General features: G+C 45.1%; 2 protein-coding genes across 12 annotated transcripts in view; both read right to left on the minus strand.

Moving 5' to 3' along the window:
• The window catches only part of SLC30A6 (solute carrier family 30 member 6), a 34,499-nt gene extending 33,862 nt beyond the window's left edge, over positions 1-637 (minus strand). Inside the window, exon 1 of one of the 5 annotated variants that reach the window (XM_039532027.1) lies at positions 188-636. In XM_039532027.1, coding sequence (XP_039387961.1) covers positions 188-190 — 3 coding nt within the window. In that variant the 5' untranslated portion in view covers positions 191-636. Of the gene's footprint in view, positions 1-187 lie in introns of all 5 variants that reach the window. The other 4 variants (XM_039532025.1, XM_039532026.1, XM_039532029.1 and 1 more) reach the window with 4 other exon arrangements.
• A 7,802-nt stretch (positions 638-8,439) lies between these two features.
• SPAST (spastin) overlaps positions 8,440-15,194 on the minus strand; it is a 59,308-nt gene continuing 52,553 nt past the window's right edge. For all 7 annotated transcript variants that reach the window (XM_039529082.1, XM_039529084.1, XM_039529079.1 and 4 more), the window contains one exon: positions 8,440-10,822. In XM_039529082.1, coding sequence (XP_039385016.1) covers positions 10,700-10,822 — 123 coding nt within the window. In that variant the 3' untranslated portion in view covers positions 8,440-10,699. The remainder of the gene's footprint in view (positions 10,823-15,194) is intronic.

Here is a 15,194-nt window from a genome sequence, read left to right on the forward strand (position 1 = left end):
CGCGTTGCAGGGCCCCAGCAGCCACGTCTCCCGGCCCAGGGGCTCATGGGAGGCCGAGGAGGTTTGAGTTCGGGACCCGGGAGCGCCAGCCCCGCGCGGCCGGGCCCCGAGCGCGCAGGCGGCGAGACCCCAGCCCGAGGCGGCCGCAAGCCCCGTCTCCGACTTCCCCTCGCCGGGGGCAACTCACCATGTTACTCCCCCGCCCGGCACCGGAACAGGCGGCTCTTACCCTCCCTCAGGCCGGAAGAGGCGGATCCACCAATTGCCATGGTGAAAAAAGGGGCAGGAGCAATTTCACTTTTCTTGGGTGGGCGCCCGTCGGAACCGGAAGTGACGCAGGATACGTCAGGCGGGACGTAGCGTAAGCCGCCAGCCAGTCTCATCAGAGGAGAGAGTTAATGCGCATGCGTCTGTGTCGAGACCGTGATCTCCTAACAGGGCTCGAGGGCGGCGGCGTGGTCGCGCGGGGCGAGCAGCTGACGCCTACCACGCTGCTCCTCCCCCAGCCGTGCCGGAGCAGCCCGGACCAATCAGCTTCCTCGCAGAGGGGGGCGGGCAGAGCGGGTGTTATGGGCCAGCGGCCCACTTAGCGCACAGGGCGGCTGTGCCTAGGGGCCGCCCGGTTCCCAGCTGCCCCGCGCGGCGGGCGGGGCAGGGCGGGGCCCCCGTTGCCCAGGTAACACGTTGTGGGCGGCATACGTGGCCCGCGCTGTGTAATCAGTTGCGACTCGCTGCCTGGGCGGCCCACGGCCCGGCCCCCGGGGGTTCTGGCGCTGGCCCGCGGGCCGGAGCAGCCTCTGCCCCCGTCAGCGGGGAGCCGGGCGCGCCAGGAGCTGCCCTGTTAAGGGAAACACTGGTTCCGGCCGTGGGCCCGCCTGTGTCTGCTCCCGCTTGTGTGCGCAGCCCCACGCTGCTGCTGCACAGCCAGGGCCCTGTGCACAGCCCTGGGAAAGAGCCTCTGTGACGATGCGGTTGAGCTGGCCGGACCAGCCCAGCAGACAGGAGCCAAGCAACAACCCCAAGGGTTTTGCTGCTGTGCCGGCCCCTCTACATGACGCACAACTACAGCTAGGGCCCTATCAAATTCATGGCTGTGGAAAACGTGTCCCGGACCCTGAAATCTGGTCATCTGTGTCCTTTTACCCTATACCATACCAATTGCAAAGGGAAGGATAGTGTTTCTCAAAATGGGGGTCCTGACCCAAGAGGGTCAGTTAAAAACCAGGAAGCAAAAGGTGTGAATAAATGGATAGTTTTCACATTGGCGAGAGCTACAGCTGTGCCCCCCACAGAGTTGTACAGGACCTGTACTGTTCAACATATTCATAAATGATCTGGGAAAATAGGATAAACAAGGAGGTGGCAAAATTTGCAGACAACTACAAAATTATTCAAGATAATTAAGTTCAAAGAAGATTGTGAAGAGTTACGAAGGGCTCACACAAGACTGGGTGACAAAATGGGTTGGGGAGAGGGGGGCCGGACGAGGGAGGGGTGGAGCCTTGGGGGGATAGGGATTCCAAGTGACCCTTCCCTGAATAGTTGTGAAAATCATTTGGTGGTGGCAGCAATATCTGTCTAAGGCAGACTGTGCTTTGGAAGAATTTTAACCTAAGCTGTAAAAGCAACAAAGAATCCTGTGGCACCTTATAGACTAACAGACGTTTTGCAGCATGAGCTTTCGTGGGTGAATACCCACTTCTTCGGATGCAAGACTTCGGATGTTAGTCTATAAGGTGCCACAGGATTCTTTGTTGCTTTTACAGCTAACATCCGAAGTCTTGCATCCGAAGAAGTGGGTATTCACCCACGAAAGCTCATGCTGCAAAACGTCTGTTAGTCTATAAGGTGCCACAGGATTCTTTGTTGCTTTTACAGATCCAGACTAACACGGCTACCCCTCTGATACTTGGAACCTAAACTGGTAGAAGATAAGCTTAGGGGGGGTCTTTCATGTGGGTCCCCATATCTATACCTCGGAGTTCAGATTGGGGGTGGGTGGGAGGGGGATACCCTGATAGTGGTTCTCAAACTTTTTTTCCATGGCCGACTTGAACATTGCTGAGGGTCTTGGTGAACCACTTAATTGTTACCGAAATATTGGCTCTGTCTAGCTGAGAGCCTGACAGGGATAAGGAAAGGTTGTTTTAATCTGCAGAAAAAATGAGAGTTCTATACTCACGTACAAAGAACTCTGCTTTATACAAATTTTACAAACTTTTTATACACTTTTAGACAAAGACCATGCCGTCTTAATACTTCATTGGTGGTTGCTAGACCCTGTGAAACCGTTATCTGGTCAGTGAAAACCAGTTTGGAGCTAGTTTCTTCTGCTTCAAGACAGAGGAGGAAAGATCGTTTAAAAGTTCAGGTTACTGTGTACGTGAGGCTTCTGCTTCCCTCTACTGGCTGCCTGCATATTAAGGGGGGTCACTAGTAACTTTTACAGTCCCCGCTTCGGGCCTGACAAGCCTACAGTGTCAGGCCTGTTACGCAATTTGCGATTAAGCTGGAGGGACAGATACTGGGGTTTTTTTTTTTTACGGACAGCAGAGATTCTGGTTACAGCATTACACAGACATTTATACTTTTGTATTAGACAATAAGCAACAGCTGCATTTTGATTATACATAGATGATGATATTTTGTTTTTTATTTTTGAGAGATGCCAGTTTATATATTATTTACATAAGGTTAAAACAACTTTTTATACAGTTTTTTTTTTGCTTGCTTTATATAATTTTTGCTTTTACAAATTTCGCGTTATTAGGGTTACAGCTAGCCTAATTCTGGCTAACAGAGACTGTTCTGCATTGAGATCCCCTACAAATCCCTGTTAGGTTTTTTTTGTACTTTTTAGTCAGGAATTCCTGGACTTTGGCAATTTCAGTGGAGTGTGTGTTCCTTCTTCTTTCCTGAAACAGTCGTGGTTTAGCATTCTACAGGCGAGAGGTTACCAGCACATTACCCTGTAATGGTTTTGATTCTTCTAGAAAAATCCAAAGGCACAGTAGGTTTGTTAGTGGACAAGGGAGAGGTTACTAGCACGTCACCTTGTCCTTTTTCCCTGCTGTCCAGAAGGCACAGTAGAGCTAGAAGGAGAATTCTTCTGAGGTGGAGGGGTCTTTTTGCAGTGAGAATTATGGGTCCAAGCAGTCAGTTTTTGGCACTTCACAGTGGTGTTGGTAGTCAGCAGGACTTAATAAGGGCCTTTTTAGCATGGAGCCAAAGCAGTCTTTCGTTAGTGGACTTTTACATAGATCCAGTCTTTTGGTTCCAAGGAGTGGCAGGGCTGCTAAGGTCTTAGGGTAGCGCTTTTTTACCTGTGAGAAAAGAAACCTAACACATTTCATTAGTGCCTGGCAGTGTTTTGCAGATTTCATAGCTGCTTGGGCACATTCAAGCCCCCTCCCCCTTTTTTTTTTTGGTTGTTAGCTAAGTCTTAGCTGTGAGCGGTGTTCTTGAATGGGGCCAGTGTCTTATCTTTAGCCTGAGCTTGCTAGCTATTTTTTTAAGTTAATTTATTTTGTTTTTTTGGCTTTTTTTTAAACCTACAAAGGAAACTTATTTTTTATTTATACATTTTTTAAATTATAAACAAACATTTTTATTATACAGTACATTAGTTTTATTATTTAATGTATGCCACATGTACCCTTTTATTAAAATAACTTATTACAGAGCTTTGGAGCAACAAGCCAGGACAAGCACACCCACTTTGAGGAGTTTACTCAATACAACCTTTGGTGTTTAATAGCTTTTTACCATTTCCAGCCCTTCGGCTAGAAGTCCGAGGTAGCCAGAAGCATCCCATGTACAATATGGGGAGTGGGTTAACTTTTTATGTCCTTGCTTCCAAAGACTGTTGGTATGCAAATTTTAATAACAATTTTTTTTAATTAAAAGATTTGGCCATGAAGTTTTGTTTTTTTTTTCTTAGTCTTAAGGAAATGTATTAGACTTTAGTATATTACATTTTTCTGATTTATTTAAACACTTTGTATTTTAAGTTGAATAAAACAAATATCTGCATTTTAATGTAATCCTTCTGTTTGATTTTAAACTAGACTATTTTATGAAAATATTAAACATAATTCTGGCCACGAGACAACCACCACAAGACAGGACATAGAACACAAAACAATTTCTCTTGTGCCAGTAAATGCATGGTATGTTAAATGCTGTTCAGCTGGCATTAGTTTTCTTTGATTATTTGAAAGACAAAAAACAGAGGTCTACCCCTTCTGGGCAGTTAATCATTGCTTAAAATATACACATACCCTTGTTGATTTTAGGCAAAACAGAGGAATTACCCCATATTTCCTTGTATTTGTTTTATAGGCAGCCCAGGTTGCAGTGGCTTTTACCTTATTAGTTAGATAATTTGCATTAATACAGATGCTTTTTGGCTTGCTTCTGAATCCAAAGCTATCCATAGCTGTCTTGATTTAGGGGAATACTGAAAAAGGCATTACACAAATTTATTATTGAACAACAAATGGTACCTGCTGGAATGGCAGTCAGGATAGTGTGAGGGTTTTCTCTGAGACCCACCCATGTGTCTTTTGACACTCACATAGAGAATTAAACAGTGAGCAGAGGGAATTATGGTCTAATCCAGGATTTTCTACTTCTACTGACACTGACCGCTACAGGGGACGGGACAGAAGGATCCCAATTTGACCTCAGAGCTTCCTTGCACGCTATGGCTTCCACCCTGAGGAATTACGAACAAGAGGCTCAGTTCCGCCCACACATCTAACGCTCAAATGTATAAAGCGGAAAAACATTAATCGGTTAACCGGAACAGAACCAGATAGTGTTTTCTTATTTTATTAGGACTCACCTTATCGGAACACGAACCCCAGGGGCCACGGTGAAGCAGAGAAAGAGGGGCTAAACACCCCGTTGGCGCCGCTTCTAGTTCACCGCAGCTGTCCGGAGTCCAATGTCCGAGCTAGGAGTGTCCCGGCGGAGTCGCCAGAAACTGTTACCGAAATATCGGGTCTGTCTTGCTGAGAGCCAATAACAGCCTGACAAGGATAAGGAAAGGTTGCTTTATTCTGCAGAAAAAAGGAGAGTTCTGTACTCAGGCACAAAGAACTCTGCTTCATACAAATTTCACAAACTTTTTATATACTTTCAGACAAAGACCAAGCCGTGTTAACACTTCATTGGTGGTTGCCAGACCCCGAGAAACCATTATCTGGTCAGTGAAAACCAGTTTGGAGCTAGTTCCTTCTGCTTCAAGGCAGAGGAGGAAAGACAGTTCAAAAGTTCAGGTTACTGTGTACGTGAGGCTTCTGCTTCCCTCTACTGGCTGCCTGCATATTAAGGGGGGTCACCAGTAACTTTCACATAATGATCTTTCCAAATGTTGTTTGTACCGTTAGCTAACTGTTGTAAAGCACTTTGAATTAAGGCACCATATTAAAAAACCTTAATAATTAACTTTTTTTTTCGTACGGATAAAAGCACACAACTCATATTTTAATATCAGTAGTCTTACCTTTCTAATGTGATGAATATGCCCTCTCTTCCCCTGCCGCGGCAGCCCCTGAGCTGGGGCTGGGAAGGAGGGCCATTTCTCCCCGGCAGCCGCAGCCCTGGAGCTGGGAAAAGTCGCCTCTTTCTCTGGCCGCCGCAGCCCTGGATGTCCCAAATTCCCCCCACCCTGTCTCCTATATCCCCCATTTCACTGCCCCCTCCTACCTCCCCCCCACCCCAGGCCCCATCTCACCTTATATGTGCTGCTTCTGCAGGGTCCAGGCACCTAATTAGCGGGTGGCCCTTCATTCTCTCATGTGTGGCTGCCCAAGCACGCACCACAGGACAAAACAAAGCCTTCCCTCCCTCCACCCTGATTTGAAAGTATCTTGTCACCTAATTGGTCCTTTTGGTCCAATAATCCAGCTAGGTTACCTGAGCTTCTTAACCCTTTACAGATAAAAGGATTTTGTGCCTCTGGCCAGGAGGGATTTTATAGTACTGTATACAGGAAGGTTGTTAGCCTTCCCTTTATATTTGAAAATATTTCCTCAATAGGTGATGCTCAACCGCTTAGGACCCCAATTAGTGGACCATTTGGAATAAAATTGTCAGTAGCCAGAAAAGTGCTATTGTCTCAGTATTTAAAAACAAAACAACAAAAAAAACCCTGAAGACCTTAAAGCCTAAACACACACTTTATGTAAGGAAGAGCCAGCCTAAACACTGAGGGAGGATGGGGGTGCAGGGAGAGACATGGGATAACAACGATTGTCTGCCAGTAGCTTTGAGTAATCAATTAGCTGTTATGATAAATATAAAAAAAGTGACATGGAGACATTGACCAGATCCATAGATGGTGAGTTTAAAAAGCACTCTTTGTTACTTAAGGAGAAGACCTCCTGCCCCAAGATTACGATGTCAGAATCATTTGCCCAAGATCAGACACCATGAAGTCACTGGAAGGATGTCTCATGAATTTAAATTCCCAGGCTTCTGCTCTAAGCCCTAGATCACACATTCTCCTAGCTTCCCAAAATAACCAATTTCCCCAACTTTCACTATCTTCCCATTTTTATAAGAGTCTGGTCACAAAAAATATGAAGAGAGAATCTTATCTAAGCAGGAGTCAGCTGAGCAGTTTTACCTGTGCTGAGACATGTTTTCCTTGCATTTTCAGAACTGTTGGCTCAACCCACTGGGATTAAACAGTCACCCGAATCAGTTTCCACTTTATTTGTAATCAGCATGATTTTGAGGTAATCACACATTCAATTTCAGCACATTATTTAGGAAATAGCACTTATATTTAAAAAGCAAATGTAAACTTTTTTTAAAAACGAGTCATGTCCTACAGAAACTAAATATGAGGTATATACACATTCCCCTTTAGCTCCGCCCCACCCCATGATCTGGTATTTAATAAGCTTCTGATTTATCAAAGGCTTTTAGTTTTGGACATTTTATGTAACAAAACTGACAGACAGGGAAACAGTAAAAACAAGACAAATCGCAACATTTTATTGTAGGGCAACCAACACTGTGAAACTAAAGCTATGTGAATGCTCACCATGCTTTTATACATACATTTTTCCTTTATCAATAGAAGGACATAGCTTAATACTCCATAGCAATGTTTATAACACTTCAGAAACCAAACATTTACGAAAGGACACTCTTGAATACAAGCAACAAAGAATCCTGTGGCACCTTATAGACTAACAGACGTTTTGCAGCATGAGCTTTCGTGGGTGAATACCCACTTCTTCTTCTCTTGCATCCGAAGAAGTGGGTATTCACCCACGAAAGCTCATGCTGCAAAACGTCTGTTAGTCTATAAGGTGCCACAGGATTCTTTGTTGCTTTTACAGATCCAGACTAACACGGCTACCCCTCTGATTCTTGAATACAAGTCTCTCAGAGCAAAAATACAAGTAACCTCACTCCAGTTTGAGTCATCAGGTAAATTTGCTGCAATGATTTTTTTTTGTCTGCACCTTTGGTTTTTGTAACTCTGGGTTATGAAAAAAGTGGCCTCTTGACATGGCTCAACTTTTTACTCATGTGGAGGACCAAAATCCGAAACTTTCCACTGTATCTGAGGTCCTCTGTTAGGTGAAGGACTAGATTAAAAAAAGGATTCCTCCCACTACTAATCAGAAAATGACTGGCTTTCTGTAGTATCTTGACCTTGAGTGACAGAAGCCAGTTTTTTTAAACTCAAACTCTGTGCGCAGAACCTGGATGGAGCCACCAGACAAGCAAGAAGGAATAGCTGACTTGAAGACAAGGCAGACCCATTCTCTTATTCAGGCTCATTCCCAGGACTCCAGTCTGATCACAAGGCATACCTGTAGTGAGAGAAGTCCACAATAATGTGCTACAGTACTCAGGAGCGCCGCCAGCTTTTTTGGCACCTTAAGTGGCGGAAGGTCCAGCCCCCGCAATGGCACCCCTGACAGAGGCAGAGGATGGTCCCACCCCTGAAATACCGATGACGACTGGGACAGCCACCCCCCCCCAAATGTTAGCGCCCTAGGCGGCGGCCGCCTAGGTCATCTAATGGGTTGCACCGGCCCTGACAGTACTGAGCTGCACTTTTGCCTGGTCTCTTCCAGTTCTGTGCTCTGAGAAAATGCAGTGCCTAAATGCTTGAAACAAGGTGTAAGAGGGGTCAGTGACCTGTACTGGCTGTACAGCAAAGATTAAGGAACTAATCCTCTTCCCCTCTGATGCATATGCATGTTTAAAGTTTCTCTATGACCCTAGCTAATAATGCTTCATCATCTAGGTGTTTTCCATTAACAGGTGGGGAATGATCCTTACACTTCAGGTGGAACATTACACTGCTAATGAGCACTTATTTAAATTTGACACTACTAATAAAACATGAAGGAATGGACTAAAAGAAAAGTTTAGATTGGTTAGCAGAAAAAAGACTGACTATAAAGATATGGTGCAATAATTACTACTTTAGGTAAATAGTTTTTATTTTAGATAAGGTGCTCGAGACAAGATTACACAATTTCATGGAAAGAGAAATGAGGGGTCTTAAGAGGTCTGACTAATTAACGAAGAGGTATTAACCAAGAAGTACTATCCAACCTTAGCGATGAAACCTATGACTGAATTACCTGGCAGTGCAAAACAGGTGCTTCACAATTCTAAGGCAGAAGAGAACCCAAACTGGAATTATTAAAAGAAGTCTCTTTAGAAAGCTAAGGCATTGAAATCCTATAATGCCACTGGCAGTGGCTACCTTTCCAAGCTGTCCTGAGAGGCGGCTCAGGGGAACAGAACCGACATACCTTAATTATGTATGACACACATTTGAGACACTTTGCACTCTTGAAGTTTTCTAATCAAACTGGTTATACTCTTTAAAAGGCATTTCAGTGTAACAGTGCCTCTATTTCTTATCACCTCCTATTGCCTTAACTGATTTTTGTAATATTAAGCCATCTCTGCAGTTCTTCAGACATGAATAGAACAATCATGTTTACGCCTCTGAACAACTGACAGAGCTTCTGCTGTCATATACTTCCTGATATTGTGCAATGGATAAAAGAGGGCTCTGTTGTAGAACTGTAAGCACCCTAGGTCTACATCAGCTAGTTCTTTTTATAGCTAAAACTATAAGATCAACTGTCTGCAGTGTTTTGACTTCTCCCTCCCTGAAGCATTAAGAAAAGTATTTTCATGACAACCTTAATAGAAAACTCAGTTTCCAATTTCCAAAGAAAAACTACAAACAAGCTGTATAAACAGGTTTCTTAAACAATTACTGACAGTAAAAATCCACGCACTATTTTTGTAGCAAAATCTTCACAAGTGTAGGGAGGTTTTGTTTTTTTTAATTACTGAAGAAAAATGTTTATCAAAGCTGTCACAGGATGCCTTTCTACAAACATTTTCTCATGATGTTTTAATCATAGTTTAGCTCCACAGTAGAGTTTGTAAACAAAATGTTGACCATGAAGTTTGTAAACAAAATGTTGCCCATATGCAGTACAGGCCAAATATGCATTTCCCTTTATTTAAATATTTAAAGACCATGATTTAAGTGTTTGTATTTACTACAGTATGTCATTTATTTAATAAAAATTCAGGTTTTTTTTAAGGAATGTAGTTATTTTACTTTTTAAAAAAGCAGATCAGTTGAGTTTATTTTAGATCTTAGTATACAAACCAAAGCACATGAAAGGTATAAAAATGTTAGTGTGTGCTATGTATTAAATATCTAGCCACTTATTTTAATGCTCTCCTCTGTAAATTAAAAAAAGCAAAGACCAGAATGGAAACAAACTTTTAGTTATTGTAAACAGACAAACTAATACAGAGTAGAAACACTAGTTCTAAAACTTCACAATTTGACAGCATCATTTATTCTCTCCAAAAATCAGTTGGGCTTCAAGTAGAAGTTAACACACCATAAGAATAAACCAACATTCTACAGTGGAAGCTTTACAAATGAAGTAAAGAAAATACCGCTGGCAAAAATGGCTTAGTATAGCAATTTTATAATGTTGTAATTTTTTATTAATTTCAACTGGTTTGATAGGATTTTTGCTGTTCTGCTACCAAAGGTCTTTTTTTAAAAACTGTTCTGTGAACTGTATGGTCACACTATAACCAGACAAAAGACAAGGTAGTAGCAGACCAGCTGCTTTCTATTTGGATTTTTTTTTTTAAATAATGCTAATTCCCAATGCTGTTCTTCCTGTTGCAGAGGGAAATGGCTTATTTGGCACAGTATGGATAAAAATATTAAAAATTGAAACAAAAATTTACAAAGTTCCAGTTATAAGTTAGTAGTTACCAGGTAGAGAGCAGGAAAAGTAAATGTCATGAGAAAAATTTAAAAAAAAACTAAGAGTATAAATCTTTCAACAGTCAATACAATTGGACCTTATATCGCCAACAAAATACACAAATTAATGTTCATACCATGATTAGATTGCTAGAAGTCTTACCCCAGGTCTTATTGTGCTTTAACTTACATGCCCTGTGAGTAAATCCTGACTAAAAAGGCACGGAGGCCTTAATCAACACTTTTCACATTGTATAATTTTTCTTTTTCAATCAATCTCAAGTTGCCCGTGCAGATATTTAAAGATCTGTGAAGTCCTGTAAACTCTGGCTGCATTTCCACAGTCTGTATCAATTAGTCATTGCAGGCAGCACTTTCTCCTCACTTTTATACAGCAGCTCTTCAAACTGTAGTATCACCAAAGTCCTTGTTCCAGCGAATATATGCATCCAGGGTTTGAGGGCTCAAACTGCGCTTTATCTTCTTCAAAGACTCTGTGAAATCGGACAATCTGATATTCCTCATCTAGACAAAAAACAAAAGACATTTTAAGATCATGAATGTCTATGTGTCATGTGCTTACTCAATAAATGAAGACTTTGGGCTTGACTTTCAGAGCAATACAATATAAATGGTGCTTACATTTGGGTTTGTGTAGCCAAGATAGTTAGACTACAATGAGAAACAGGTAATATACTATACAAAAATCTGACAATTCTAGATCACAAGAGACTTAAAATAAAGTGAAATGTTATTACTTTCTATTTCACTAGGTGGTGCTAGCCAGTGCATGCGAGGGGCCTGCATCCAATCAGACTAGTATGACCTTGTTCATGGTGTTGTCTTTTCACAGATAACAGGATTAAAGTGTCATATCATTCAGTGGGGTTTTGTAGTGTAATGCCCCCAGTCCACAGATGACAGCCCCTTACTCTCCAAAGTTATATTAGGATGTAACTTCAGAACATTGCTGTAAGGCAGAGGTGGGCAAACTATGGCCCGCAGGACTGTCCTGGCCCGGGAGGCTAGCCCCCAGCTCCTCCCCTACTGTCCTCCCTCCCCTGCTGGCACAATACTCTGGGCAGTGGGGCTGTGAGCTCCTGGAATAGCGCAGCTGCAGAGCCCGGCCTGACCCAGTGCTCTGTGCTGCGTGGTGGTGGCGTGGCTCAGCTTCAGCCAGGTGACGCGGCTGTAGTGACGCCAGCCACCGATGCTCCAGGCAGTGCGGTAAGGGGGCAGGGAGCAGGGGGGGGGGGTTGGATAGAAGGCAGGGGAATTCAGGGTGGTGGTCAGGGGGTGGGGGTGTGGATAGGGGTTGGGGGAGGAACAGGGGGTTGAATGGGGGCAGGGCAGTCAGGAAGCAAGGGAGGTTGGATGGGGCGGCGGGGGGCAATCAGGGGACAGGGAGAAGAGGTGGTTGGATGGAGCTGTGAGGGTACGGGGGTGGTCAGGGGACAGGGAGAAGGGGTGGTTGGGATGGAGTGGGGTGTGTGTCTGTGTGTCAGGGGTCCCAGAGGGGCCCATCAGGGACCAGGGAGGTTGGATGGGGCAGATAGGAGGTGGCGGCCACAACCCCGTCCATACAATTTACGAAACCTGATGCGGCCCTCAGGCCAAAAAGTTTGCCAGCCCCTGCTCTAAGGAATCAAAAGAACAATCAGGCTATACAAAAATTATGTGCTAAGAACTGGGAGGCAGAAGTTTATTAAAGGAAGGGTAAAATAATGAAGGCAAATTTCCAGATTGCCAAGCAAACAAAACAGTTTCTACATCTTTCACAGCTTAGGAGACTGAGGCCTGGTCTACACTAGGAGTTTATGTCGAATTTAGCAGCGTTAATTTGACTTAACCGTGCACCCGTCCACACCAGGAAGCTAATTAGTTCAACCTAGAGGACTCTTTAGTTCGAATTCTGTACTCCTCCTCGACGAGGGGAGTAGCGCTAAATTCGACATGGCTATGTCGAATTAGGCTGTGTGTGGACGGAAATCGACCTTAGTAGCTCCGGGAGCTATCCCACAGTGCACCACTCTGTTGACGCTCTGGACAGCAGTCCGAGCTTGGATGTTCTGACCAGCCACACAGGAAATGCCCAGGGAAAATCTGACACGCTCCGGCGCCTTGTGGATGTTCTGCAGGACCGCAGGCAGGAGGACAGAGCCCCCCGCACTGTATCTGCAACCGCCCTCCCCCGCCACAAAGTCCCAAACCCCCCTCACCCAAAGTAACAAGAAGGAGGGGCGACAGGGGCCGTGAAAACTGTCACTGCACCCCTGCAGAGTGCACAAATACAAGAAGGCTCTCATTCCCTAAATGTTGAGAAGTCCTTCCCTTCCTGGCTCACCGAAGCCCCAATCCCAGTTTCATCCCCTAACTGTGTAGTTGATTATTAAAAGTAGTTTGCTGTTAATTACTATTTCCGACAAGTTTTTCTACAGAAGACTGTCTGTGAAGGGGGGGGGGGAGAAGGGGGTTGTTAATTGCATAGGACAGTCACCTTTACCAGGGTACAGACACGGGGGCAGGATCAACAGCAGGTCACACACACAGTGCAGTCAGTAGGCACCCTGGTCGGTCTGGGAGGTGTTTTCCATGTTCTGTGTGGGTGGGGGGTACGTGACTTTGTGGCATGGGAGGGCGGTTACAGAACTTATGCAGCGGTCCTTGTCCCGGACCACAGAGCCACGCAGCAGGGGAATCTGTAACCGTCCTCCCCCGCCACAAGCAACGTGTGTTGGAAGGGGGGAAAACGTGGTGAACGGGGTATGTAACCACAGAAGAAAGTCAACAGTAACTGAAGCAGGGGCAGGTTCAGCTTCTCTGTAAAGAAACTGAACAGTCACAGGTTACCCTGCTCTCTGAGGAACCTAGCTTTCAAAGCCTCCTGGATGCACAGCGCTTCCCGCTGGGCTCTTCTAATTGCACGGCTGTCTGGCTGAGCGTAATCAGCAGCCAGGCGATTTGCCTCAACCTCCCATCCCGCCATAAAAGTCTCCCCCTTGCTCTCACAGAGATTGTGGAGCACACAGCAAGCTGCAACAACAATGGGGATATTGGTTTCGCTGAGATCCGAGCGAATCAGTAAGCTCCTCCATCTCCCCTTGAGACGTCCGAAAGCACGTTGAATGATGACAGTTACCCAAGACCACCCTCGACACATTTTTCCCCCCAGCATGCATTGTGGGGAAATCCCAGAATTCAAATGGGCAGCGGGGACTGCGGGAACTGTGGGATAGCTTCCCACAGTGCACCGCTTCCAATGTCGACGCTTGCCCCGTTAGTGTGGACTCACAAAGTCAAATTAGTGTCCTTAGTGTGGACACACAAATTCAACTTTGTAAGGTCGATTCCACAAATTCGAATTAAGTTAAATCGACTAATCTGGTAGTGTAGACATACCCTGAGAAAGCTGTCCAAGTCTGCGAGACTAAACAAATCACTAAGTCTGTTCTAAACTACCCTGCAGTTTGGATTACACAAACTAAAAGGCTCCAAGTTCGTATTAGCATATTCCTCGTCAAAAAGAATTATGGTAAGGAGAGCTAGGAGTTTAGTTCACATCTGCAGCACCCACCCTGGGAAGTTACAGTGCAACACTTTGGTCATACCACTATTCACACTCTCAGTAGGCCTTCGGGGCAGTACAGACAAACCCTACATGAATGCACACATTACAATCTCAAAAGCGCCACATATCTTTAGGCCTAGTGTTTGCTAGTGCATCCACATGTGTCACAGTGACAGACAGAGAAATACCATGGGGCATAGGCGCAAACTTTCTCCGGTGCCAGTGGGTGCCCGCCCCTGGCCCTGCCCTGACTCCACCCCTTCCCAGCCCCTGGCCCCACCCCCATTCCAACCCCATCCCCAAAATCCCCACCCTAACTTTGCCCCCTCCCTGCCCCTATTGGATCCCTTCCCCAAATCCCCGCCCCGGCCCTGCCTCTTCCCCCAGTGCACCGTGTTCTCCCTCCTCTCCTGTCCCACAAATCAGCTGTTTCCTGGCGCAAGCGCTGGGAGGGAGGAGGGAGAAGCAGGACACAGCAGCGAGCTCTCAGGGGAAGCGGAGGCAAGCTGGAGCAGGGGGTGGGGCGGGGCTACAGGGAGCTGCCAGTGGGTGCTGAGCACCCACCAATTTTTTTCCGGAGCACTCATGGAATCGGCACCTATGCCAGGGGGCAGGGAGCTGCCATAAATTTTTTTGAATATACAGTCAAATCCTATGACAACAAGGCATTCAGCTAGGTGTAGAACAAATCCACAATCCAAGAATGGCTGGCTGAATACTATTAATAGGTCGAGTACATACAAATGCATCACATATATATGGGCCCCCTATGACTGCTTCTTCTGCTTACTCTGTCAGAGGTAAGTCTTTAGAGACAGGGACAGAGATCAGCTTACAAATACGGCACGATTGTGGGAGTCCCCTATCTCTCAGGGTGACCCTCGACTCTTACATGGGCTTCATCTCTTTACAAAAGCTTGGACAACAAGGCTGTGACACATTGCACTCCATACGTTTTATGGAAATATGCTTCTGAGTGTGAATATGATGTAACTGGAATATGCTTTATGCAAAAGGTCTCTTGTAAGGTATCATAACAAAGGTTATAACCCACTGAATATATTCCTCCTATTTGTATGCATCTATCATTTTTGTACCTGAAGCTACAAATATGAAGTATAACTCCAAGGTCCTATTGTAATGATGCAAAGTGTGGGCCATTAATGGTGGTTTCGAATCTTGACTAGGACAACTGGTTGTAAATGGTTTATTTACCTGCAAGCCTTCCTGTGTATGTGTGGACCAACCCAGGAAGAATGGAGACTAGGGATACAGTGACATGTGGCCATATCACATGATACTGGAATCCATCTTAATCCTTGTACTTTT

Source organism: Mauremys reevesii, linkage group 3, assembly GCF_016161935.1.
Source record: "Mauremys reevesii isolate NIE-2019 linkage group 3, ASM1616193v1, whole genome shotgun sequence".
Taxonomy (NCBI): domain Eukaryota; kingdom Metazoa; phylum Chordata; order Testudines; family Geoemydidae; genus Mauremys; species Mauremys reevesii.